This window comes from Lissotriton vulgaris, chromosome 7 (genome assembly GCF_964263255.1).
Source record: "Lissotriton vulgaris chromosome 7, aLisVul1.2, whole genome shotgun sequence".
Lineage (NCBI taxonomy): Eukaryota > Metazoa > Chordata > Amphibia > Caudata > Salamandridae > Lissotriton > Lissotriton vulgaris.
Genome location: NC_141695.1, coordinates 1,205,199,066 through 1,205,226,619, shown reverse-complemented (window position 1 = coordinate 1,205,226,619; position 27,554 = coordinate 1,205,199,066). Strand labels below are relative to the sequence as shown.

The 27,554-nt window shown below is 49.2% G+C and overlaps 1 protein-coding gene across 6 annotated transcripts in view; it reads left to right on the top strand.

Annotated features, from left to right (window-relative positions):
- LOC147703187 (uncharacterized) overlaps positions 1 to 27,554 on the top strand; it is a 901,849-nt gene that overhangs the window by 204,759 nt on the left and 669,536 nt on the right. For all 6 annotated transcript variants that reach the window (XM_086931719.1, XM_086931718.1, XM_086931717.1 and 3 more), the window contains exon 4: positions 25,405 to 25,578. In XM_086931719.1, the coding sequence (XP_086787845.1) occupies positions 25,405 to 25,578 (174 nt within the window). The remainder of the gene's footprint in view (positions 1 to 25,404; positions 25,579 to 27,554) is intronic.

The following is a 27,554-nucleotide window of genomic DNA, read 5'->3' as shown; positions in this document are numbered from 1 at the left end:
GTCGCCGACAACGCTTCCTGGTCCGTGAGACTGCAGAGCCCAGCGTCGCCCACTCACCTGGTCGAGGTGACTACCATCCGGTGCCATCCTGGTGGCCATCTGATCACTGGCTAGTGATTAAGAACTTGGTCCCCTCTGCTTTCAGGTGTCCTCCATCTTCGGTCCAGGCTTGGATCACTTCGAACAATCTTCACTGGTCGCCTGCCAGCAACTCCTTCTTTCAGGCTCCTGGTTCGTCAACGAGGATTCCCGACGTCTTTTCAAACCTATGCAGCCGCAGCCCCTGGGCTAGGTAACTTCGGCATTTCGGTGCCCCAGCATAGCCTCACTATCCAAGGGTCCAGATCCACTGTCGTTTTCGACCTACCTAGTCGGGTTCGCCCGAGAACACTAACTTTGCTTTTACTAGCCTCCATAGACTTTGTCCCGCATCCCGCGTGAGAGTGCACACTCTGCACCAGAGTCCCCTAGGCCTCCTACTAGTAATCTGAAGGTTCAGTAACGAGTCCTAGCGATTCCAAAGCCTATTAGTCCAGTACTTACCTGCTCGTAATTTCACATTCCACTTTCATAGTATATGGTTTTTCGTGCCCCTCGGGCATTTGTGTAAATTGTGCAACTTAAAGTATTTTCGTAAGAGTTTTGTTGTGTGCTTAGTACCCTGTCCTCATAAAGAGTACAGGGCTATTGTGACTTAAAATAAATACACTGTTTATTTTCATAACACTTGTGTGGTGTCCTTTCACTTGGTGTTCAAGGGGTATATGTGATGGTATAACAGCTGGCTTAACACGCCCTCTAGAGTTTAGCCCGAAGACTGCTCGTATCCATGCTACTAGGATAGCTGGTCTATAAGGTTGACTTACAACCAATCACCATAAAGGTTGTTTGGACTGATATAAAGTGCTCACTAGAATAGTGAACATTATATATCAGGCCAACTTCTCACAAGGTGGGTCAGAACACTTGTCCAATTCGGTTATTGTCTGGAGCTCACATCCACTCCACCCAACATACCCCCAAGGCACCGTCCTATGTCCGGCGAGCACTTGCACTTATTGCAGCAGTAGGTCACAGTCATGCTGCAAAAAGGGGCAATAGAGCTCGTGCCCTTGCAGGAAAGAGGTACGGGAGTTTACTCCCTGTACTTTCTTATTCCAAAGGAGGACAGATCACTCAGGCCCATCCTGGATCTCAGGCCCCTCAACTTTTACATCCTATCAGAGCATTTCCACATGCTCACACTGCAGCAGGTTCTCCCACTGCTTCAACAGGGGGACTTTCCTAGCAACTCTGGACCTGAAGGATGCGTACTTCCACATTCCACTACATCCTTCACACAAAAAATACCTCAGGTTCACCATCCAAAACCAGCACTACCAGTTAAAAGTTTTGCCTTTTGGGGTCACCCAGGGTTTTCACAAAGTGCCTAGCGACGGTGGCGGCGCATCTGAGACGTCAAAACATCCACGTCTACCCCTATCTGGACGACTGGCTCATTCAGGCCAAGTCGGCCCAGCAGTGCGCCGACCACGTGTCCCACACCATTCACCTTCTGCACGATCTGGGGTTCTCACTGAATTACCCAAAATCCCATCTCCAGCCCGCCCACATACGGCAGTATCTGGGTGCGACCATAAACACTCTGGCGGCCACAGCACAGCCAAATTCAGTGAGAGTCGACAGCATTCAATCGCTGATCCAAAAATTCAGACCTCAACACTCGCTTCCAGCAAGAGTGTTCATGCAGTTGGTAGGCATGATGGCCTCCTGCATCTCCATTGTCCCGCACGCGAGACTACAAATGAGTCCGCTTCAGGAGTGCTTGGCACGTCAGTGGACTCAGGCTCACAACCAGTTAAAGGACCTAGTGTTGGTGAGCGGTCGGGCATACAACTCTCTGCATTGGTGGAATCCACGAAACCTTTGCAAGGGCCGACCGTTTCAGGAGCCTGTGCCACAGATTATCCTGACAACGGACGCTTCTCTCCAGGGATGGGGAGCGCATGTACTCCAATACACTGTGCAGGGACTATGGACGCAGCAACTGGGGAAGATGCACATCAATGTTCTGGAACTGATGGCGATCTTCATGGCACTAAAGGCCTTCAAAGTACATCTATGCAACAAGGTCGTGTTGATTCGGACGGACAACATGACGGCGATGTACTACATTCAAAAGCAGGGAGGCACACACTCTCCGCAGCTGTCTCATCTGGCTCAGAGCATGTGGAAGTGGGCCATTCAGAGGAACATCTTCCTCATGGCAGAGCATCTCCCGGGCAAAGGCAATCAGATGGCGGACCTGCTCAGCAGGCACAGCCACCAGATGCACGAGTGGGAGATAGATCGATCAGTACTCCGGCCGCACTTCCAAAGGTGGGGTCATCCAGAGATAGACCTGTTCGCCACAAAGGAGAACGCAAAATGCCAAAGCTTCGCTGCCAGGTTCCCACACCCACTGTCGCAGGGCAATGCGATATGGATGAACTGGTCAGGCAGATTTGCGTACGCTTTTCCCCCAGCACCTCTGATTCCGCTGGTGGCATGCAAACTCAGGCAGCACTCGATGACTCTCATCCTGGTTGCTCCAACGTGGGCTCGCCAACCATGGTACACCACGTTTCTAGAACTGTCCGTGGTACCGCATCAAAGGCTACATCTCACACCCAGCCTTCTGACGCAGAGCCATGGCGACATTCAGCACCCAGATCCGCAACAGCTCAACCTGGCAATCTGGCTCCTGAAGTCCTAGAGTTTGGCTACCTGAACCTACCTCCCAATTGCATGGACATCATTCGGGAGGCGAGGAAGCCCACTACTAGAGCCTGCTAAGCGGCAAAATGGAAGCTGTTTGTCATTTATTGTGCGAACCACAACATTAACCCGCTGGATGCTTCTATTCAGTACATCATCTGTTACCTGTTCCATCTGTACAAGTGTAATCTGGCCTATACTTCCATTCGCATTCACCTGTCTGCAATGGCCGCGTATCTCCAAAATAGACAACACCTTTCACTTTTCAAGGTGCATGCCATCAAAGCTTTTTTGGAAGGCCTCAAAAGTCATTCCGCCACGGACTCCACCAGCTCCTGAGTAGAACCTCAATGTGGTTCTTACCAGACTGATGGGTCCTCCCTTTGAACCACTGCATTCCTGCGAGATTCAGTTCTTGACATGGAAAGTGGCTTTCCTTGTAGCAATTACATCGCTACGGAGGGTTAGCGAACTGCAAGCCCTCACCATCAAAGAGCCTTTTTTCCAAATTCATTCCAACAGGGTAGTGCTCCGCACTAACCCTAAGGTTCGAGGCATGTGGGCTGCTAAATTCATATCTTTGCATTAGATCGCCACCTAGTGTTGGGTCCGGATGATCGCACATTGTTGTCCTGGAAGAGTCTTCGAAGTATCCTGAGATGGGTGGCTCCTCCCCTGGACTACAGTGCGCATGGGCATCGGCTCCATCCCCAGATTGTTTTTTTCCGCCATTGGGTTCGGATGCGGTCTCGACGTCTCTCCGTCGGAACCGAATAAACATCATTTTTCACGGCCAAAAGGCTTTGGGTTCTTCACGTCGGTATTGTTTGCGTACGGTCTCGAGTTTCTTCCGTCTCCCGGAGCCGGAATCACCGGAGTTTCTTACAACTCTTCGGACGTCGAGGCCTTCTCATCGCGACTCGACACTAAGTTCCCAACATGGAGCGGAGTCCGTTTAAACTCTGTCCGCTCTGTGGGTCCAAATACCCACATATAGACGTACACCCGGTGTGTAATAAATGCCTTTCGCCAGACCATGACGAAGGAAGTTGCCGGGCCTGTGCGAAGTTCAGGTCGAAGAAGACTCTCATGATTCGGCGTGCGGTGCGCCTTGGGGCCAAGCAAGCGGCCCCGGATCCAGATAACATCTTCGGCGACCAAGAAGAAGAGGACCAGAGCCATCATCTTCAAATCTCCCCGCCTGAGACGGAGGTCGAGGCCGATCCGGAATATGACGACGACGGAGTCGTGGGTCAGGGCCTTGAATACGTCGACGAGGTAGGGGACGACGCCATGGTTTATGGGGCCGAGGAAGATAGCTCAGAGGACGAGCTATGCCCCGAAGTTGAAGACCATCACGAGGGGGTCGCGGGATCGCCTGTCGGCCTTACCCAAGACCCTGTAGCGCAAGCCACGGCCCCGCCTGTCGGCCCGGCCACGGACATACTTGCTGCGCCTAGGGTTTCGAAACCGAAACTGAAAGCAACGGTCTCGACTACACCTAAAATGGCCGACCCGAAACCGAAACCGAAAGTGAAGGACTCGAACGTCCCTAAGATGGCGGTCGCAACGGCGAAAACAAGTAAGACGACGGCCTCATCGACTCCGTCGACCTCCGGTCCGCAGAAGTCGAAGAAACACGGCGATTCCACAGGGTCGAAATCGGCGCCAGAGGAGAAATCCTCTAAGAAAAGTGGCACGCACAAGACAAGCGCGCCGGCGCCGGCGAAGCCTGCTAAAGCAACCGACACAGCACCGGCTCCAAAGGGGACATCGGCGCATCGCTCCAAGGACTCGGGGTCGGCGCCGTCCATCCCTCTAAAAGACCTCCGGAACGTCGCATCCGAGGGCAAGTCCACTCCGTCGGTGCCAAAGTCATCGGTCACCGACGCATCTCTCGTGGCGGCTTCGCTACAAAGAATTAAGGACAAGGTTCTTTCCTCGTCGACGCCAACGCCATCGACGCAGAAGGCGGCAGATGTCCCGGACAAGTCGGCAAGCAAGCTCCTCTTCCTTCTACCTCCAAAGGTGGTGCCAAAGGCTTTTTCCTCTAAATCGACGCCAAAGAAGTCGGATTCTTCTACGGCGGGGACATCTTCAGGTCAGGTGATCGACCCCGAAGAGGATTCGGAGTGTGTTATAGATGCGGACACGGGGAAGTTGACCCTTTACAAGAGAAAGATCACTTCGCAGCCGGTGGAATCCTACGTCATTCCTCTAAAGAAGAAGAAGTTTCCACAGGACGCCCCGGTCCTCATGGAACCTATTCTACCTCCTCAGGGAAGGAGCCCAACACCGTCTCCAGACCACTCTGACAGTGGGGACTATGGTGACGATGAACAATACACGTTCCCAGTAAATGAACCTGATGCACAGCCAGATTCTTATTATGGCATTGGGGACCAAGGCAACCAAGATGTGGGGCAAGAGCCACAGTCCTTCAGTACACGTGCATCCCCTACGGAGGATTCTGCAGGTTTTCATGCACTAATTGAGAGGGCAGCTGCTAATCATGATGTGGACATGCATGCTGACCCAGTTGAGGAAGACTTTCTATTCGACACATTTTCAGTTTCGGAAAGAAATGTAAAGACACTGCCTATGCTCAAAGGGGTCCTCAAGCACGCTGCGGACATCTTTAAAGAGCCTACCAGGGCGAGGGTGGTCAACCCACGTATTGAAAAAAAGTACAGACCAGCGCCTGCAGACCCTGCATACATTCGAGGACAGTTGCCGCTTGACTCCTTGGTGGTAGCAAACGCACGCAAGAGGGCCAACTCCCAAACAACGGGTGAAGCTCCTCCCCCGGATAAGGAGTCCAAAGTGCTAGAGGCAGGGGGCAAAAGAGTGGCTGCACAGGCTGCCAATTTCTGGCGTATTGCAAATACACAGGCACTACTGGCACGTTATGATCGTTCACATTACGACACACTAGAGCAGATTGTAGAACACCTGCCTCCGCAGTTTCAAGAGGGCACCAAACTGCTTATACAAGAGGGACAACTGATCTCCAACGCGGCCATAAAGTGCGCACTTGATGTCGCGGACACAGCCGCTAGGGCCGTTAACACCAGTGTCATGCTCAGAAGACAGGCTTGGCTCCGCATATCGGGCTTCAAACCTGACATTCAAACAACCATACTTAATCAACCAGTCAATCCGGATAGACTGTTTGGTCCAGATGTTGACACCACCCTGGAAAAGATTAAAAAGGACACTGAAACTGCTAAATCGATGGGGGCCCTACAATCTCAGCAGTTTCGGGGCAATAATTTTCGTCGCTCAGGTGCCCGTGGAGTCACCAGAGGACAGATGGGTCAACAGTCGCAGTTCCCTAGAGGTGGAGCACAGTCCTCGTACCCCAAACAGAACAAGAGGGGCTACAGGGGAAACAGCAACAAAGGACGTGGCAAAGGAGGCAACAATTCACGCTCCTCTGCCCCAAGCAACCAGTGACTCTCTGTCACTGCCCCCCGACCATTTAACACCTGTCGGGGGGAGAATACAGCAGTTCCTGCCCGTCTGGACCAACATCACCACAGACAGGTGGGTGCGACAGCTTATCCAGTACGGTTATTGTCTAGAGATAAAGTCCACTCCACCCAACATTCCACCAAGGCAAAGACCTATGTCAGCAGAGCACTTGCACTTATTGCAGCAAGAAGTGTTGGTAATGCTGCAAAAAGGGGCAATCGAGCTCGTGCCAGTGGGGGAAGAAGGCACAGGGGTTTATTCCCTGTACTTCCTCATTCCAAAGAAGGATGGATCTCTACGGCCAATTCTGGATCTCCGTCCCCTCAATCTGTACATACTGTCAGAGCATTTCCACATGCTTACACTGCAACAGATTCTTCCTATGTTAAACAAAGGAGACTTCTTAGCAACCTTAGATCTCAAGGATGCTTATTTCCACATTCCGTTACATCCGTCCCACAGGAAGTACCTCAGGTTCACTATCCAGGGCACGCATTATCAGTTCAAAGTCCTACCCTTCGGAGTCACAACTGCCCCAAGGGTCTTTACCAAGTGTCTGGCGACTGTAGCAGCGCACCTCAGGAGGCAGAACATCCATGTCTACCCCTACCTCGACGACTGGCTCGTTCAAGCCAGATCGGAACAGCAGTGCGCCGCGGACATGTCGACTACCATTCACCTCCTTCACGACCTGGGTTTCTCGTTGAATTACCCGAAGTCACACCTTCAGCCGGCACACGTCCGGCAGTTTCTGGGTGCGACAATCAATACCCTGACGGCCTCGGCACAACCAAACCAGGTCAGGATAGACGGCATACAGTCTTTAATCCAGAAGTTCAGACCGGGACACTCACTTCCAGCAAGAGTGTTCATGCAGTTGATAGGCATGATGGCCTCCTGCATCTTCATAGTCCCTCACGCACGGTTGCATATGCGCCCGCTCCAGGAGTGCTTAGCAAATCAGTGGACACAGGCTCAGGGACAATTAACAGACCTAGTGTTGGTTACCAGTCGGGCATACAACTCTCTGCATTGGTGGACTCCACACAACCTTTGCAAGGGCCGACTGTTCCAGGAGCCAGTGCCACAGGTTATCCTGACAACGGACGCATCTCTCCAGGGATGGGGAGCACACCTGCTAACTTACACAGTGCAGGGACTATGGACGACGCAGCAACAGAAGATGCACATCAACTATCTAGAACTGATGGCGATCTTCATGGCGCTCAAGTCCTTCATTGTACATCTGTGCAACAAGGTGGTGTTAGTCCGGACGGACAACATGACCGCGATGTACTACATCCAAAAACAGGGAGGCACCCACTCACCACAGCTGTCTCACCTGGCTCAGAGCATGTGGAAGTGGGCCATTCAGAGGAACATCTTCCTCATGGCAGAACACCTCCCGGGGAAGGACAATCAGATGGCGGATCTGCTCAGCAGATACAGTCATCAAATGCACGAGTGGGAGATACATCCATCAGTACTCCAGCCGTACTTCCAAAGGTGGGGGCGTCCAGACATAGACCTGTTCGCCACAAGGGAGAACGCAAAATGCCAAAGCTTCGCCGCCAGGTTCCCACACCCCCAATCGCAGGGCAATGCGATATGGATGAACTGGTCAGGCAAATTTGCTTACGCTTTTCCCCCGACACCCCTGATACCACTGGTGGCGAGGAAACTACGGCAACACTCCATGACACTCATCCTAGTTGCTCCAACGTGGGCGCGCCAGGCATGGTACACCACGTTCCTCGAGCTCTCAGTGGTCCCGCATCAAAGACTGCGCCTCACGCCCAGACTTCTGACGCAGAACCATGGAGAAATTCAGCATCCAGATCCGCAACAGCTCAACCTAGCGATCTGGCTCCTGAAGTCTTAGAGTTTGGATACCTGAACCTACCTCCTGAATGCATGAACATCATCAAGGAGGCAAGGAAGCCGTCAACCAGAGCATGCTATGCCGCAAAGTGGAAGCGTTTTGTCATTTACTGTGCAGACAATGACATAAACCCGCTAGATGCATCTATCCCTAACATCATTTGCTATCTGTTACACCTTTACAAGTGCAAACTAGCGTACACTTCTATTCGGATACATCTATCCGCCATCGCAGCTTACCTTCAAAATAGGCAGCATCTCTCAGTCTTCAGGGTGCCTGCCATTAAAGCGTTTCTTGAAGGACTGAAACGAGTCATTCCCCCAAGAACACCGCCAGCTCCCGTGTGGAACCTCAATGTGGTCCTCACCAGGCTGATGGGACCACCGTTTGAGCCAATGCACTCGTGCGAACTGCAATTCCTAACGTGGAAAGTTGCTTTCCTAATTGCCATTACGTCACTAAGACGCGTAAGTGAGTTGCAAGCACTCACGATACAAGAGCCTTTCATCCAGATTCATCCAAATAGGGTGGTACTACGTACTAACCCCAAATTCCTCCCAAAGGTGGTGTCACATTTTCATCTCAACCAAACTATCGATTTGCCTGCATTCTTCCAGAACCCACAAACAGTGGCGGAAAGGATGCTCCATACCTTGGACGTACGGAGGGCATTGATGTACTACATAGACAGGACACAACACTTTAGGAAGACAAAACAACTCTTTGTTGCCTTCTCACCACAACACAAAGGCAACCCAATTTCCAAAGCAGGAATAGCCAGATGGATTGTTAAGTGCATCCAAATCTGTTATCATAAAGCCAAGCGCACTTTAACAATACCCCCAAAGGCACATTCCACACGCAAGTTGGGGGCATCCATGGCTTTCCTGGGAAACATTCCTCTAGAGGATATTTGCAGAGCAGCCACGTGGGTTACACCACATACCTTTACAAAACACTACTGTGTTGATGTACATTCCAAACAGCAAGCGGCTGTAGGGCAGGCTGTTCTCAAGACACTTTTTCAGGTTTCTGCAGCTGGCACGGGCAACCGCCGCTGATGGAGGGACTGCTATGTATTCTATGCAAAGATATGAATTTAGCAGCCCACATGCCTCGAACTGAATATGCTACTTACCAGTATGCATCTGTTCTTGGCATGTAGGGCTGCTAACATTCATATCGCCCACCCTCCTCCCCGGTGCCTGTCGCAGCTGCAGATATACTATTGTATTTAATCACTAGCATGGACATCCTTTACACTTGCCACTCCATCCTCTGCCACAATGGCTAAAAACAATCTGGGGATGGAGCCGATGCCCATGCGCACTGTAGTCCAGGGGAGGAGCCACCCATCTCAGGATACTTCGAAGACTCTTCCAGGACAACAATGTGCGATCATCCGGACCCAACACTAGGTGGCGATCTAATGCAAAGATATGAATGTTAGCAGCCCTACATGCCAAGAACAGATGCATACTGGTAAGTAGCATATTCATTTCTGCCCAAAGTTGTGTCTCAGTTCCACATCAACCAAACTATTGAGTTGCCGGTTTTGTTTCAAAATCCTGAGTCACTGGCGGAGCGGATGCTCCACACCCTTGACGTTAAATGGGCCCTAATATATTACATTGATAGGACCAAGGATTTTAGAAAAACTAAGCAGCTCTTTGTCGCCTTTGCGCCACACCACAAAGGTAACCCTATGGCGAGCCCACATTGGAACAACCAGGATAAGTCAGAGTGCTGCTTTAGCTTGCGTGCCACCAGCGGTATTAGGTGCTGGGGGAAAAGCGTACGCAAATTTGCCTGACCAGTTCATCCATATCGCATTGCCGTGCGACTGTGGGTGTGGAAACCTGGCGGCAAAGCTTCGGCATTTTGCGTTCTCCTTTGTGGCGAAAAGGTCCATCTCTGGATGACCCCACCTTTGGAAGTACGGGTGGAGTACTGATGGATGTATCTCCCACTCGTGCATTTGGTGGCTGTACCTGCTGAGCAGGTCCGCCATCTGATTGTCCTTGCCTGGGAGGTGTTCTGCCATGAGGAAGATGTTCCTCTGAATGGCCCACTTCCACATGCTCTGAGCCAGATGAGAACTGTGGAGAGTGTGTTCCTCCCTGCTTCTGAATGTAGTACATGGCCGTCATGTTGTCCGTCCGGATCAACACGACCTTGTTGCAACGATTTACTTTGAAGGCTTTTAGTGCCATGAAGATCGCCATCAGTTCTAGAACATTGATGTGCATCTTCCTTTGCTGTGGTGTCCTTAGTCCTTGCACAGTGTAGTGGAGTACACGAGCTCCCCATCCCTGGAGAGAAGCGTCCGTCGTCAGGATGATCTGTGGCACAGGCTCTTGGAACGGTCGTCCCTTGCAAAGGTTTTGTGGATTCCACCAATGCAGAGAGTTGTATGCCCGACTGCTCACCAACACTAGGTCCTTCAACTGTCCGTGAGCCTGAGTCCACTGACGTGCTAAGCACACCTGAAGCGGACGCATATGTAGTCTCGCGTGCGGGACGATGGAGATGCAGGAGGCCATCATGCCGATCAACTGCATGAACACTCGTGCTGGTAGCGAGTGTTGAGGTCTGAATTTTTGTATCGGCGATTGAATGCTGCTGACCCTCACTGAATTCGGCTGTGCTGTGGCTGCCAGAGTGTTTATCGTCGCACCCAGATACTGCAGTATGTGGGCGGGTTGCAGGTGGGACTTTGGGTAATTCAGTGAGAATCCCAGATCGTGAAGGTGAATGATGTGGGACATGTGGGCGGTACACTGCTGGGCCGACTTTGCCTGGATGAGCCAGTCGTCCAGATAAGGGTAGACGTGAATGTTTTGTCTCCTCAGGTGTGCTGCCACAGTCGCCAGGCACTTCGTAAACACCCTGGGTGCCGTGGTAACCCCAAAAGGCAGAACCTTGAACTGGTAATGTTGGTTGTGGATGGTGAACCGGAGGTATTTTTTGTGTGACGGGTGTAGCGGAATCGAATATGCTACTTACTAGTATGCATCTGTTCTTGGCATGTAGGGCTGCTGACATTCATATCTGTGCATAGATCGCCGCCTAGTGTTGGGTCCGGATGATTGCACATTGTTGTCCTGGAAGGGTCTTTGAAGTATCACGAGATAGGTGGCTCCTCCCCAGGACTACAGTGCGCTTGGGCATAGACTCCATCCTCAGATTGTTTTTAGCCATTGTGGCCAAGATGGAGTGAAACCAAGTGAATGATGACCATGCCAGAAGTATGTGTGGATGCTGCAGCCACTACAGGCGCCGGGGAGGAGGGTGGGCGATATGAAGGTAAGTAGCATATTCGTTCTGTCGTGTGATCAAATGGTAATCAAGTAGTGAAACAAATGCAAGTTTGTATCCCACCGCTGATCCACCAATGTAAGAAAGTGGCTCTGTATATACTGGACCAAAGTAAGGTACAGTGTGCACAGTCCCCAGAGGTTTGGCAGAGGCTAAAGTCAGATATGACCTTACTCTCTAAAGTGGTCGCTTGGTCGAGCAGTAAGGCAGTATCAGAGGACAGTGTAAAGCATTTGTTGTACACAGTCAGCAAATGGTTTCACACACACACTCAAGAACTGAACTGTAGGCCAATTGTTTTGTATCAAAAGATATGGTGGTTTTATTTTAGAACCAACAAGGTATCAAAATATACTTCTCAGAATGAGTTACTGTAGGTAAATACTTTTCATATAGGCAATAGACTTTTTGATTACAATAGTTAAAGTTGTTGCAATAGGCAACACAATTAAACCCCAATGCAACATTGAGCTCAATGGGAATTTCTAGTTAAATGCAATTAGGTACTTTGTAGATTACTTTTCTACCCTCAGGACTGGATCCTAGATTCAGTCCGGAAACATTTCCTGTAAACAGTTAAGTATAAGCGTTTTGGGTGCAGTAGTGATTTTTTTTTATATAACTTCATTTTATTGATTTTTGAGCAGACAAAGGTACATTGAATCAAGGAAAGAAACCCAGTGACCCAAATAGAGCGTAGCTGGTACAATCAGTAACAGAAGCATCCCAGCTAGCCAACACCCGGGTGAGGGGTGGAATGTCTGCCCGAGGGCCATGAGTATCGATGATGCGATAGACATCAATATGTTTCTCTCCTTGAAGTGCACCTGTCCGCTGCCCCCCCAACCAGCCCCCCTAGCCCAACTCCCCCCACCCCGAGCGGGTGTGCCATGCGCCATGTAGGAACAATGGATTACGCCCTTTAAGACCCGTCCGCAGGAGTCTGAGCATCTGTGAGCCGGTATTTGGGGTAGGTCACTTCATTGAATTCTTGCGCCAGCAGCGAGAGGATCGGTTGCCATACCGCGTGGAAGGATGCTTTCGAGTTCGTGAGAATAGCTTGTATGCGCTCCATGCCAATAATGTACCACAGTTGTGCAGCCACCCAGTGTGCAAGGGGATGGTTCTTGTGCCCCAGAGGGATAAGAAATGGTTTACAGCTGCTCCCAGGGCTATCCCAATTTGTGGATTTAAGTGGAAAGGTGAGTGTTAGGCAGACCCAGGAGAGTGTAGGCGGGAAAGCAGGGGACCTCTGTTTCAAAGTAGATGTCCTCATCCTTAAAAACTTCCTCCCTAAACCCTTGCACCTCCCTACACTCCCAAAGTATGTGTGTTAGGGGGCCTGTTTCTCCACAACTTCTCCAACATTCAGAGCTACGGTCACAATTAACTTTGTGCAGTCGATCTGGTGTTAAATGCCAGTAAATGGCCACTTTGACAGCTGCTTCCTGCTCCCTACATTCCGTGCTGTGTGATGAGCCCTATAGTAGATCTGCTGCCATTCCTTCGGACCTAATTGTGCTTTCCATCGGTGCTGACCTATCTTGCGATGTGGGAGGGTGCAACATGGGGTACAATTCAGTGCTCATTTTGCGATCGGAGTGCTTTGAGAGGAGCCATTTCTCGTAGGCCGTAACCTTACGGCTATCCAATGGGTGCACGTCTGATTGGAGCAACCAGTGAAGGAGCTGAAAATATTGAAACCGGTTGGGGTCATTGATATCATACCAGTCTGGCAGTTCAGAGTAGGGGATGAAGTCCTGGAGATCAAAAAGGTGACCCGCAGAGTGGCAAGGCGATGCACGCGATTGAGGGAAAGCCCGCACATCTGTGCCTGGGGAAAATTCGGGTTTATTAAAAAGGGGAGTGAGAGGCGAGGGGAAGGAGGTAGATTCCTTTGCACAGCGACCGAGTCCCATACCCTCATCACTGAGCGGGTAATGGGAGATCTACGCAAGTACAAGAGACGATCGGCCGGCTTCAGGAAAGGTACCTTCCACAAGGAGAGGCGGGCTATGGTCCTATCCTGAAAGAGCCACCTTTTCGGATTCTGGTCTGCTCCATTTCACAAAATAGCAAAGTTGGGCAGCCTTGTAGTAGTTCATAAGATTAGGAATTCCTAAACCGCCCTCAGCAGGATGACGAGAGGCCAAATCGTGACGAAGCCGCGGTCGCTTCCTGGCCCAAAAAGTGTTGTATCTCAGATTGCAATGTGCAGATGTAATGCAGGGGGGTTTAGCTGGTATTGTCTGGAAGATATATAAGATTTTAGGCAGTATAGACATTTTTACTGCAGCTTACCAGCAGCGACAGGAGATGCGTCTTCCAGTGGCGCAGGGCATTAGTCACTTGGGAGGTCAGATTGGTGTAGTTACAGGTGAGTGTTGCGCCGGTAGATGGTGTTAGCGCGATCCCCAGGTATGGGATTTCGCTCTGGGTTCGCAATCCCCTAGCTCCTTAAAAGCATCTGCCGGGACATCCTCATGAAGGCCCAGGGGCAAGAGCAAAGATTCCCCACATTGACCTTAAAGCCCGATACCGTGCCGAACTCCTCCAGCTCCCCCAGAGAAGCTGGAACGGAGCGTCGAGGTCGGGTAAGAGTCGCCAAAATGTAATTCGCATATAAGCTGACTGTGTGCTGTTCCCCCACCGAAGGGGATACCGGATATCTGGGGATTGTCCTGAATCCGCTGAGCTAGGGGCTCAACGTATAGCGCAAAATGTAGGGGAGATGGGGGATACCCCTGCCTCGTGCCCCTCCGAATATCAAAATATGTGGAGCAATTCCTGTTGACCCCTATCACTGCCTTAGGTTTGTCGTAACAACTCTCCACACAGGCCCGAAAGCGGTCTCCCACCCCGAAATGTGCTAGTGTCCTTTCTAAGAAACCCCAGTCCACCCGACCAAATGTTTTCTCAGCATCGACGAGAGCAAGAGGGCATTGAGGTCCATATAATGGGCTTTATCTATTAAATGCACGATCCTCTTGGTATCGCTGCTTTGTCTATTGGGGATAAAGCCTGATTGGTCAGGTTCGATTATGCCGGGGAGGCGCGGGCCCAACCTGGCTGCTAGGACACCTGTAAATAACTTCAAATCGAGATTGAGGAGGAAAAGCGGCCGATATGCTGCGCATTGGGTGGGATCCTTCCCCGGTTTGGGAAGAACGACGACTTCTTCTTCCAACATCTCTGCTGGGATCATCCTGGGCCCTGAAAGGAATTTAATACGAGAGTCAAGACAGGCGCTAAGGATTGGTAAAAGGACTTGTAGAAACCTGCGGAAAAAACGTCCGGGTCCGGTGATTTCAATGGTTTGAGGCGAGATATCACGCCAATCATCTCCTCCACCCTAATGGGAGCGTCGAGCGCTTCTGCCCCGAGGCGTTAGGAGCTGTAGTCGCAGCCCGACTAAAGTATCCCTCACCTGCGCCATCGATAGTGGGGTCCCTGTTATATTAGGGGGCATAGAAAGTACGGAAGGCCTCAGCAATCTGCTCATCGCTTTCGACCCGATCCCTGTTTGAGGTATGGACGGCCACAATTCTGGAGCATTCAGTGCGCGCCCAGAGTTTGCTCGCGAGGAGCTTTCCTGTCCTGTCCCCTCCTAAATAATAGTGCTTGAGCCGTAGAGCGGCATCTTAAGCTCTATCGAGGTCCAAACTGGCCAATTGTGCTCTGGCTGCTTTGAGTTGCCGTCACATGCACGGGGCCCCGGTCCGGCTGTGAACACGCTAGAGTTCCAGCACCTTGGCTGCCAACTCCTCTCTTCTCCCTACGCATGCGGTTGTCAGCTGCGGGGATCGTGATAAGCTCCCCCCTCATTACCGCTTTGAGAGCACCACAGTGTGTCGTCAGTGTAGTTTCAGCGGTATCATTGGATGCCAAAAAGTCAGTCAGGCACTTTTGCACTTGCCGGCAGGTGTCCGGCTACTGCAACATACTCCCGCAGCCGCCATTTCCCCCTCTGTTTGCCCGGAAGGCGCAGGTTGATAGTCAACTGTACTGCTTCATGATCGTACAATGCCGCCGGGGTAATTTCAAACAAACGGACTAGGGCATTAAGTTCGGAGGACCCTATAAAGTGGAGGCGAGCATAGGTGTGGTGGACATAGGTATAAAAGGAGTATTGCGTGCTATGGGGGTGAGCTACCCTCCAGATATCTACCAGTCTATCTCTGAGCCATTCTGCCCCTACCTTGGAAATCGCCCCCGTAGCTCCGTACCTATGACCTGACCTGTCCTTCTCTGGATCCATAACTGATTAGAATCCCCCCGCCCCCGTAAGATCCGTCTGTCCTGATGGAGGATGTCTGAAATTGAATCGGTAAGAAATGGTTCTTGGCCCGAATTAGGGGCATAACCTATGACAGAGGTGTCGCCTACCCAAAACCTGTACGCCAACATTCTTCCCTTCGTCTCCTCTACCTAATCCCCAACCCTGCCTCGAAAGTGCTTTGCAAGAAGTATGGCCACTCCCCTTTTTAGCCGACATAGAGTAATAAAATTGGTGGAGAAAGGCTTAGGACCTCATTCTATGCCAGTCTTTGGCTAGCAAATGTCTCTTTAAATAAACAGAGGCCCCCGAGTTCTCTAGGTATCTCAGGATCGCACGTCTCTTCCCTTAAGAGTTAAGACTTCGGTCATGAGAAAGGACTTGGAAATGGTGCGGTCTTGCAGTGTCTCATTGTCAAGGGAAAAGATGTAAGCGGCGCGTGCTCAGATCTGTGTTGCATAAGCTCTTTGGCGCATACAAATCGTGATACATAACTACCCCAAAGATTGCACACCGGTTCCACCCACCCTTTACCTCTTCTCCCCCCTCGCATCAAGCGTTCCTCCCCAGGATAGCAGGATCCTCGGTCCTGGTCAGAACAGACAACACTACAACCATGTTTTATATAAACAAGCAAGGGGGAACGAAATCAGCAACATTATCCAGAGAAGCCCAAGAGTTATGGCAATGGTTAACAATTCACAACATAACTCTCAAGGCGGAACACGTCAGGTCTCTACAACACCTTAGCAGACAAACTGAGCAGGTCCTTGTCAGATTGCCACGAGTGGGAACTGAACGACAATCAGTTGAACAAGGTATTTCAGAAATGGGGCAAACCGAGGTTGGATTTATTTGCAACCCAACAGAACAAGAAATGCCGGTACTACACCAGCAGGTACCCTTAACAGGGATCAAGGGGGAATGCCCTGTCCATGCGATGGTCAGGGATTTATGCTTAATCTTTTCCTCCGATCCCTTTGATTCCACGAGGGGTACGCAAGATGAAGTTAGAGAGTTGTCGCCTTCTCCTAATTGCTCCCAAGTGGCCTCGCCAGTATTGGTTTCAGGAACTCATGCTACTTTCTCAGGAACCACCGATCAGACTGTTGGTAACCCCAACACTACTGTGACGCAACGAGGGTCAGGTGATTCACCCAGACCCTCAATCGCTGAAATTGCACGCATGGCTCCTAATTTCCTAGAATTCGAACATCTCCAAATTCCTCAGGACTGCAGAGACATTCTAAAGAAAGTAAGAACCCAGAGTACATTAAAAACTTATCGTCTATAGTGGAAGCGTTTCTGCGCATGGTGCATCTCTAGTGCTTTACACCCTATAGAGGCGCCAGCAGAGAAAATACTACCCTATTTCTTGCATTTGGCATAATCTGGTCTTTATTTTTCGTCAATAAAGGTCCACTTAGCGGCCTTATCCAGGTACAGAAAGATGGCTAACACTCAATCGCTCTGCTCTTCATCGCTAATCAAACAATTTATGAGGGGTCTTTTCCGGGCTTATCCTCCAGTAAAACCCTCACCACCGGAATGGGAGCTCAACACTGTTCTCTCACAGCTGATGAAGCACCCGTTCGAGCCCATCCATAGAGCTGACCTACAGTTCTTGACATGGAAGGTTGCTTTGTTATTAGCGCTAACTTCCGCCAGAAGAGTGGGAGAAATTCAAGCTTTCACTATAAAGGAGCCCTTTTTGCATTTCTCCCAGGACTGTCACTTTGCGGACGACTCCAACATTCATACCAAAAGTGCCTTCCCAGTTTCATCTAAATGCTTCAACACCGGCTGAAAGAAATTGCATTCTTTAGACATCAAACAATGCTTAAAGTTCTATCTCCAGAGAACCAAGACTTTGAGAAAGTCAGATCAACTGTTTGTAGCTTATGGCCAGACTACATTGGGAAAAGCGGTCACTAAAGCCACAATTTCAAGATGGACAGCATCCGCTATTCAGTTCTGTCACGTCAAGGCTAATCGACCATTGACGAGGTCTGTTCGATCTCATTCCGCAAGCGCTGTGGCAGCGTCTGCAGCTTTGTTTGCAGGAGTGACGCTTGAGAACATATGCCGTGCTGCGACATGTAAGAATGTCCACACGTTTACAAGACACTACTGCCTGCAGTCAGCAAATCAGGATGAGGCGGCAGTGTGCCAAGCTGTTTTATGTCACCTGTTTCCATAAGAAGTATATTCAGGTACTAATGTTGGCTTATTTCATATAGCGAACATACAATTCAATAGATTGCTTATAATATGCAGACATATGTTAACATATTGTGTGTTTTTATGATGCTTAAAGTTCCTTTCCAGAAGGAGATTGCACGATTTCTATGTAGAATCTGAACATGATTTATTAGTAGATCAATCTTTAGGTGATTGTTGGTTAACTATACATTCATGGGAGTGTACTACAATAAGTCTCCCACCATCCGCAACCGACTCTGCCTGGCTTACTGCTTGCTATTCTGATTCAGGCATGTGAATCTATGAAAGATACCCCAATACTGGATAAGAAAGCAAGTTACTTACCTGTAACTTCAGTTATCCAGTATTGGTATCTTTCATAGATTCACATGCACCCACCCTACTCCCCGGAGAGTCAGTTCTCTAAGTTTGGGATACTTGTTCCCACTTGTGCACGAAAATCTGAGGAGAGCTGACTCTGCAGGGAAGGTTCTAGAGGGTGCTGTAAGCTGATTGGTTAGAGCAAAGACTTTGGTCTTTTTAGCATAATGATGTAGGAAGGCTACTATAATCTAGGCCTCAGGCCTTTTCTAGGGCCTACTACTACAAAATGCTTTTGGCACTGCTTTTTTTTATTTACCGTGGGACTCCCGCCTAGACGACAGGGAATGATTCAGGCAAGTGAATCTTTGAAAGATACCAATACTGGATAACTTAAGTTACAGGTAAGTAACTTGTTTTCTTCTCCCCCCTCAGGACGCAGCAGGCTCTCCACCGGTTGTGCTGCTCCGTTGCTTGCTCCGTGGGGGGGGCCTCTCGGGGTCTGGCAAACCTCCTTGCAGGCCCCCGGCTGCCTGGCCAGGCAAGGGCGATGCTCCCAGTTTCGCGCCCACCAGGCCACAACCACCGGCACCGGGGGACGCCCCCGAACAGCAAATCAGGGCTCCCTTCAGGCGACACCGAAGCCGCTCTCCCCCTTCCGCAATACCTTCGCCGCCGGCAGGAGCAATCGCTGGATGCTGGATTGGCCTCACTGCAGCAATATCCTGCCACCGTCACTGTCCGGGCGCCATCTTGCGGAGGCTCGTTAGAGCCAGCCACGGCGAACGGAGCTGTGTTCTGGGGGTAGGTAGCTCATGCACCCCTCTCAGTGGGCGCTGCGGGACCCCCTCTCCCTGCGCTCTATTTGCCAGCGCTTTGTAGGGGGGACAATGTGTGGGAAACGGAGGCCGAAGGGCCGCGGCAGGGAGCCTCAGTACACCATGTCTGGTCGCCATCTTGGCCACTCCCCCGCAGTAGTGATTTTTAAGGAATATTATTTTTTAAAAGTATACACTTTTAACCTTTTTAACATAGAATCACCATGTTATCCTATGGGAGGAAATTCACTTAGCAGGTAAGTAGTGTTATGATTAGTTTTTCTTACTCTGGGTTGGATCCTGGATCCAGCCCTGGTGCATCTCCTGTAAACAGTTGAAAGAATGCGTTTAAGTCATACAGGCGATTTTTAAGGAAGATTTGTAGTTTCTAAAAATCGACACTTAAACTTTTCTAATGAAAACCAGACAATGGATCCCTATGGAAGGAAATGAAAGTTACTGGTAAGTACGGTTAGGATTACTTTTCAGGGTCAGTGTTGGGCTAAAAGATGAAGCACTGGGTTCTCTCCTGATAACAGGTGAGTAAATCGGAATTTGTTCAGCTGACTTTAGATGAATATTTTAAAGTTCCAAAACTCCACGCCTCAGAAGAATTTCTAAGTGAAACCAGTCAATTTTAGCCTATGGAACAAACATGAGTTATCAGCTTTTAGATAAGTACTCGACTGGCAGTTATTGTTCTGAACATAGACTCCGGGTCTCCCAGGGTCAGGTAGGTACAGTTGGTACACCCTCAGCGGCACAGTGGCAGCCGGGTGCAGAGGTATTTAGGCCCAATGTTATCCAATGAGAGGCAGGGGGCCTTCGGGTGATGGCTGCTGTCAAGCAGGCCATGTGGCTGTGGGAGCTGGGCTCCTGGTCACTTACTCAGGGCAAATGTGGAATTAGGTTAGGACCAAGGTTGCACTGCCAGGGGCATTTGGACGGCTGTGTGCAGGGTGCTTTTGAGCCGTCTGGTGCCCAATGGAGATCTTGGAAATCGAACAAAGGCTGCAGGCTCGGGACGGAGATGCTTCAGGAGCGACCAATACTTCGAGAGTAAGTTGGGATCTTGGAGGATAGATAGGCCCACTGGAGTTGGGCACAGGGGGCCGGGGGGTGCCGGGTGCAGGGGTGTCTTTTTTGACGTCAGGAAATCTTACCCTCTGCTGGTCGCGATTGGAGGGGTCCCTTGTTCTGAGTCTGCTGGCATCATCTGGGTCGTCGAGGAGGGTCCTTGGGCACTTGATTCCAGGTCAGAATCGCTGGGGGGACGTCCTCAGGGTCTTTGTCCACTCAGGCACAGGCTGGGCTCAGCGGGTGCAGTGTGCTGGATTTGCAGTTCCTGGCTGGCACCAGGGTATTGCTTTTTGAGTAGAACCACCACTCATGGGAGTCCCAGTCTTTAAGCGGTTCAAGGCAGGCAGGCCCTCCGGAGTTTTCAAGGTTGCTGTCTGCTGGATTCGCCGTGATTTAGCAGGAGCAGGTTAAAGGATCAACAGGCCTGTAGGGCTGGGGACAAGTCAGTTGGTGTCGTCCTTTTGTTAGCAACTGCACAGCGGGTCTTCTTCTGGACCTTCTTTCTTGTTTTCAAATCTGGATCTGAGAAAGGAAGATACAGGGTGCCCCTAAATACTAAATTTAGGGGAGTTACAAGTAGGGCAAGGAGGGGGGCAGGAGCCTATCTCTGATTAGGCAGGGCTCCCATCTTCAAGATGGCTGGAGCCCGGAGTTGTGATTCTCCTCGCCTCTCCCACCTGAGGGGTGGAGTGGTCACAGGCTGGCACACCCCCTTTCCTCATGTAGCGTTTCACAACAGTCTTCCCGCCAGAGCGGGAGTCAGAACCTGTGGGGGCTAGTTGCGGAGTACAGCAAGTGGCCTGGAGAAGCTCACAAAGGAGGCATGCCTTTGAAGCTTCCCCCTGCCCATTCTCGGGGACGAGACCTAGCACCTCGCCCAGGATGTGCATTGTTGCAGGCCTAGGAGAGCGGGGGCTCTCCACCCAGGGGTCCAGCAACAAGTCTGCTGTGTGGCAGCCTAGGCAGCCTCTCAGACAAGACGTGGATTGTAGGTTTGGTTTCAGGGGGCATTTCTAAGTTGCCCTCTGTAGTGCATTTTACAATAAATCCCACACTTGCATCAGTGTGGGTTTAATGTGCTGGGAAGTTTGCTATCAAACTTGGCAGTCTTCAGTGTAGCCATTATGGTGCTGTGGAGTTCGTAGTGACAACCTCCAAGCGCTATATACTCTTAATGGCAGCACTATAAAGTGCACAGGAATGGCCCTGGGTACTGTAGGGGCAAAGGGCTCATGCACCTGTGCCCACAGTACTTGCATAGAGCACCCACCTAGAGGGGTGACTGATGTAAGCCAGGGCAGTGGGTTTGTGGGCATGGCAAACAGAGATGTGTGCCATGTCGACTCTTTGTTTAATTCTGCACAAGGACACTCTGCCTGCAAAGGCAGTGTGTGTGTAAGTGGTCCAGGGCCCCTAAGGGTGGCACAATAAGTGCTGCAGCACTTAGGGGTCTTCTCTGGTCACAATGCCCTGGGTACCTAGGGTACCATTTACCGGAGGCTTTCATGTGGCCTGAGATGCATATTGGGTTTTAGCTTCAACACATTTCTAGGGAAGGAACACAGTTCCTGGGCACCTGATAGGCAGGAGTCCAGGGCACACCCAGTCAAAGCACATCAGCAATTCAGCAAAAAGTGAGGGCATACCATGCAAGAAAGATGGCTCTTCCTCACACTGTGTTCTTCCCTAAAGCAGCCCCTTTTTTCCACAAAGGTTGCACCTCTAGTGCACATATAAACCCCTTGTAAAAATTACCAGTGGTACCAAAGGGCCTTGTGACAAGAGTGTCTCTAATGGCTGCAGCCTCTGTATTGTGCCACCCTCCAAGAATCCTCACTCAACACCTACACACTACCTTTGCAGACTGTTTGGTTTTGTGTAGCTAAAACTGAAGAGTCGACATGGCACACATCCATGTGTATGCACTTGCAGAAAGCCGTTGCACACCTTGTTAGTCAATATTCTCTTGTTTATCAATGTAATCCATTTTTGTGTGCAGTCTGGGGCCGTGCCTCGCCTAATAGCACGGATTATGTCTAGAATTGACAAAATGCAGCATAACTATGCTGCATACCCATTGGCACTGCTTCAAAGAAATCCGTTGCACGCTTCAACTTTTGGGTCGTTTTATTTCAAATTATGCACATATTATCCAACTTGACTTGAATAATCCATGTGTGCCATGCCTACAAAGCACTGCCTGTGGCATAGGAAACAATCCCTTTAGCAGGCCGTCCAACCCTAAGCAGGGCGCACTATACCACAGGTTGGGGCATAGCTGCATGAGCAATATGCCCCTACAGTGTCTAAGTCTATTCTTAGAGATTGTAAGTGTAGTGAAGTTATATTGATTACATGGGCTAGGTTTTTGTGATTACAAACTCCACAGCTTCATAATGGCTTTACTGAATGGGCCAAAGTTTGGTATCAAACTTCTCAGCATAATAAACACACACTGATGCCAGTGTTGGGTTAATTATAAAATGCACTCGGGGCACCCCAGAGGTGACCCCTGAAAACCTACCCAACGGCTTCTCTGGGTGGAGGTGCTTCTCACCTACCCCCAAGCAAGGACAGCGTTCAGGCTGGTGAGCCTCAAAGACTTCCTACTAATTGTTATGCTAGCCAGTGCCTCTCCATCCAATGGAGATGCCCGCCCCTCTGACCAAGGCCCACTTTTGGCAGCAAGGTAGGCGGGAAATTAGCAGGAAAGCTGTGTCCTCTCTCATCTTCCCTTAATGTGTCCCGAGCTGAAGTCACCCCCTCCTTAGAAAATCTTGCATATCGGATGGTCTTTCAGCCAGTAGGTTTAGGGGATGCCCCCTCACCAAAGGCATGGGACATACAAAGGGTGTACTGACCCTAAAGGTACGTAGCCTATTGCCTACTACTTGCCTGTACCTGTAATGCCGCTGAATTGAGTATTTAGGGGCATCCTTAATCCTTGATCCTCAGATTCCTGCCGACCTAAAAGACTGAAGAGCTGTGCAGCAGTAAAGTCTCCATACAACTGATTTGTCCCCCAGTCCTACAGGCCTGTCCGCTGCCCTCGAAGTACCCTGTTCCGGAAAGTAACTTGTCCTGCAGGTCCAGCAACTTCCAGAACAATGGTAGGACTGCCTGTCTTCCCCCCCAAAGGCCAGGAACTCCAGAGTGCTGTGGCCCTGTCCACAAAGAAACCAGCACCAAGTACTCCCTTGCCTTTTGGAACCACAAGTCCTGCCCACTCTGCCCCAGACGCCCCCGGCCCGAGTGGCCTACTGGTCCAGTGTAGTCCTACTCAGTGGCTGACCTCGCCTAGCTCTACGAAGACACCTGCAGCCTCAGTACGAAGGGTCCCCCTGTACTCCTGCATCCCGTGCCCCCTGACCTTGGAGAGCTCAGCTGATGGCGCCCCAGGGTCCACAGTCAATTAAACTTACTTACCAAGCCATTTGTCACATTTGTCTAGCCTCCTGGTCCAATTCTGCAGCCTCTTTGTGAAAGAGTTCCCTCGTTCACTACCATTGAGCAGCCTACGACGTCTTTGCACCCTGCACCTGGCTGACCCTGTGGCACTGGTGGTGTATGTTTGATGCCGTCTTGTGTCCCATCCTGTGCTTGTCCAAACCCCCATCGCCTGTTCCCTGAAACCATGAGTACCTACCTGCAACCGTGCTCAATCACCCAGAGTCTCCATAAACAAACATTGGTCCTTCTACACCAACTTAGACCTCTGCGCCCGGCCACCCCTATGCCGATGGTGGTGCAACCATGATGTCCACTTGAATCTTGCCCTGTGTTGGTCCAAACCCTCGACGACTGGGGTAGTAAGTCCTGTGCTTTCCTGTTAATCTGCATAAGTGTTTTCCTTCCATAGTCCTTATTTGTTTCTCGCTGTTTGCACTTTCTATTTCCTACATTTTTAAGTTGTTGCTACTGTTTAATACCATATAGTATTTCTATTACTACTGTAAAGTTTTCCTATTGCTATTTACAACACTTTCCTACTGTACCTGAATGTATTGCTATTTTTAAACTGGTACTGACTTGTAACTGTGCTAGTCTTGGTTCTAAAATAAAGTAAGTAATGTTTTTATACAAACATTGGACTTGGAGTTAGTCATTGAGTGTCTCACTTCTTGACTGTGTGTGTACAACATTTGCTAACCACCAACCTCTGATACTCCTAACTGCTCGACCACACTACCACAAAGAGCATAAGGTATTATCTACTTTGGCCTCTATGGATCCACCGGACTATGTGCACACTATACCATACTTTGGTGTAATAGCTGGCTCTGTATATACTATACCAAAGTCTTTATGAATTCCTTTCATCCTGTAATGAGGGTGAAAATAGATGTGGGTGTGCAGATGTTTCCTGGGTGAAACTCACTTTTTTGATTCGGCAACTTCAAGCCGCTGTTCTCTATATAAGCATAATGTAATTTCCTGTCCCATAGATATTCAGTCACATTTAATTCATGTAGGATTACTACTGTTCTGAAGTTGGACTCTGTCAGTTTGGGGCTAGTCTGTTATGTCGTTTACCTATTTTAAAGTGGGGCTGATCCTGTAAAATGTAATCCTAAAACATCCCTAAAGGTGATGGAAAGAAATGTGCGTGGAAAAATCAAACCATCAGTAAAAGACCAAACCTAATAATTTACAAGTTGCATAAACTACCTGCAACTAAAGTTTTTTCATCCCTGAAGCAAACTCTTCATGGAACATTCACTTTGACTGTTATCGAAGTTAGAGCCTCTTTAGTTGTATTTCAATTTTGTGGTGAAGGTAGTAGAATTTTAAATGTGCCAGTCTGCAAAATCTCATTGTCCAATATTTTTTAATGGATACAAAACCCAGCCTAGTTTTCATCCTGAATACTTGACGTGAATTTGAAATAACACTCCTTTAAAGCAGCGTCTGATTGGCTGTTCGAGCGAAAGAGCTGAATTGTGAGTTAAAGTATTTATTTTAGTTACTGTTCTTCGCTCAGTCCAAATTATGCAGTCTCCCATACGGTTTCTGTGTTGCCCTCCATTGAGAAACACCTCTTGCCAAACCCTCATCAGCTTTTGTTTACTTTGGCAAGAAATTGTTTTAATCAGACCTGCTAGCGCTACCTTGTTCCTTATACCCCAATCACTTCTGACATGTTACGAAGTGTTACCAGTGAAAGAAGTTACATGATCACCTTTCATTTAACTATAACACAGGCTTTACTTTAGCTAGTACCACGCATGCTTTCGTTCTTATTGAATGTGCTTACATTTATAATCTTTCTTTCTCAGTGTATCAGAGACCCACCAGCTGGCAGAGGCCAATGAGAAGAAAAACGAGAAGCTTCGGGCAGCCTTTGGCATCAGTGAAAGTTATGTGGATGGAAGCTCTTTTGACCCAAACCGTCGCGCAGCTGTGACTGCGTCTGCATCAGCAAAGCAGCAGGAGCAGCAGAAGCAGTACAGGTAAATGGCCTTCTGTGGCTGCAGTTTTGAAAGACTCGCTACCACAAACTATTCTGATTACACCATGATGGGGGTTCGGCGTTCATGGGATGATTCTGTGTGGTGTTGCAGGGACTCCTGTTTTTCATCCTTTTTGTTTTGCTGCTGTGATCTTGCTGAATTGCTGGGTTTTCACCATCATTTAATGTAATTGACTGCTAATTAATCTTGCTCTTTTAGTTTAACATTCTCAGTTCAGCAGTCCCAATTTTAGTGTGGTTAATCAATCTTTAACGGATTACTTTTCAGAGATAGTCCTTTGTACTATGAAATGTCTTTTCGATTCACATGGTGTGCACAATTCTCATCTAGTGGTTGTCTGGTTGTCTTTTGTCAAGGTTTTCTTTAATGGGAAGTGGTCTACCTCGGCGGAGACCTTTTGTGATGTCTGTAATTTCACAATGCCCCTGTGGGTGCTCACCATTTTAGATAATTTCCTTTTCCAACTGTTTGGTACAAAGGTGCAAGATTAGACCTCCCGATTTTCTTCAAAGATCGTCTAACACCTCGAAGAAACATTTAAAGAGCTTAAGAGAGGTCATCCAGATCTGGGCTTGGGAGAGGTTTTTAGGGTTTCTGTAGAGGAGGGCTTCGACTTATTTGGAGAATATCTTCTGGATCTCATCTGGCTTACGTGGGATCCCTGGGTTCTTCAAAGCCGATTAAAGCATGAACACACTCCATATTCTGCCCAAACTGCCAAGAAAGCTTGCCCTAAATGATGAACACAGTCTGTATTTCTTGCCATCCAAAAACCCATAAGTTGCTTGGTTGTTTTCCAGGCTTGCTATTTAAGCTGAAAGTTTTAGTGCACAGAGAGATTATTCTTCGAGTACTTTCGACTTCCACAGATGCAGCGGGGTTGCCTGAGAGCTAGAAAAATTTGCTCAGTTGATGGAAGAGGAGGGTCTCTTCAATGGTACCAAGTAAGCTCAGGGAGAACACAGACCTCTAACTGAAGATCTTTCACAGAAGGTTTAACCCCTTCTGTGCTCATGACGAGCTGAGCTCGTCATGACCACACCCATTTTCATTATGGTCCAGCACTGCAGAATAATTTCACAAGCAGCCAAGGTGTTAAGAGCGTAGATATGACCCTAAGCTTGTAGTGCCCCATGCACTACAGCGCTCCATAAAATCATTCCCATGAAGCTGAAAACATTAGTTTGCTGTACGTAGATATTTTGGACTTCGTTGAGCAGCCACTCCTAACAGTAATACAGGGCGGAGAGACCAGTAGAGCAGGCTAGCATAAGCCAATACTTAACATCAGCAGACCAGGCATAGTTTAAACAGTGAAAGGAGGCCATTTAGTGACCCAGCAGCAGACTATGCTTGGAAGAAGAGAGGAATCTGGAGAAAGCTGAAAAATTGTAGAAAATGTTGTAGAATACCTAGCAGTGTGTTACTAGACAACACCTAAAACTCTAAGAAAGGAAAGTTTTAAACTATCTAGACCATAAAACACTTGTACACTATGTTCCATACATCAAGGAACCAGTGATCCCTTTTTCTTTCTCCATTCTAATATAAAATGTAGAAATGGTATCACAAAGTTAAAGATATGAAGATTGTGCCTGGATTCTTGTGCAGAAGGACATTTCCAGTCCCTTTTTTTTTCTACAGGTGTGTATGATTGGCCATTGCTCAGCTTAAAGTTCAGTTTTGAGCTACCTTTACTAATTATAAGACTTTGATGACAATCTAACTGTTGATATGCTAGGTTTAATCTAACTTGTTTACAGTGGCAATGTTGGAATAACATTCCTCAGTATAACTTCAAAGAATGTACGACTGAGAGAGCACTCCGACATGTGTAGCTTTGATCTGGATTGTGCATCCGACATGTTTAGCTTTGATCTGGATTGTGCATTTGATAGTGACAGGAATTCTCCAAGGTGTACTCTTGTTGTATGGTGATGTATTATAGTGGCTTG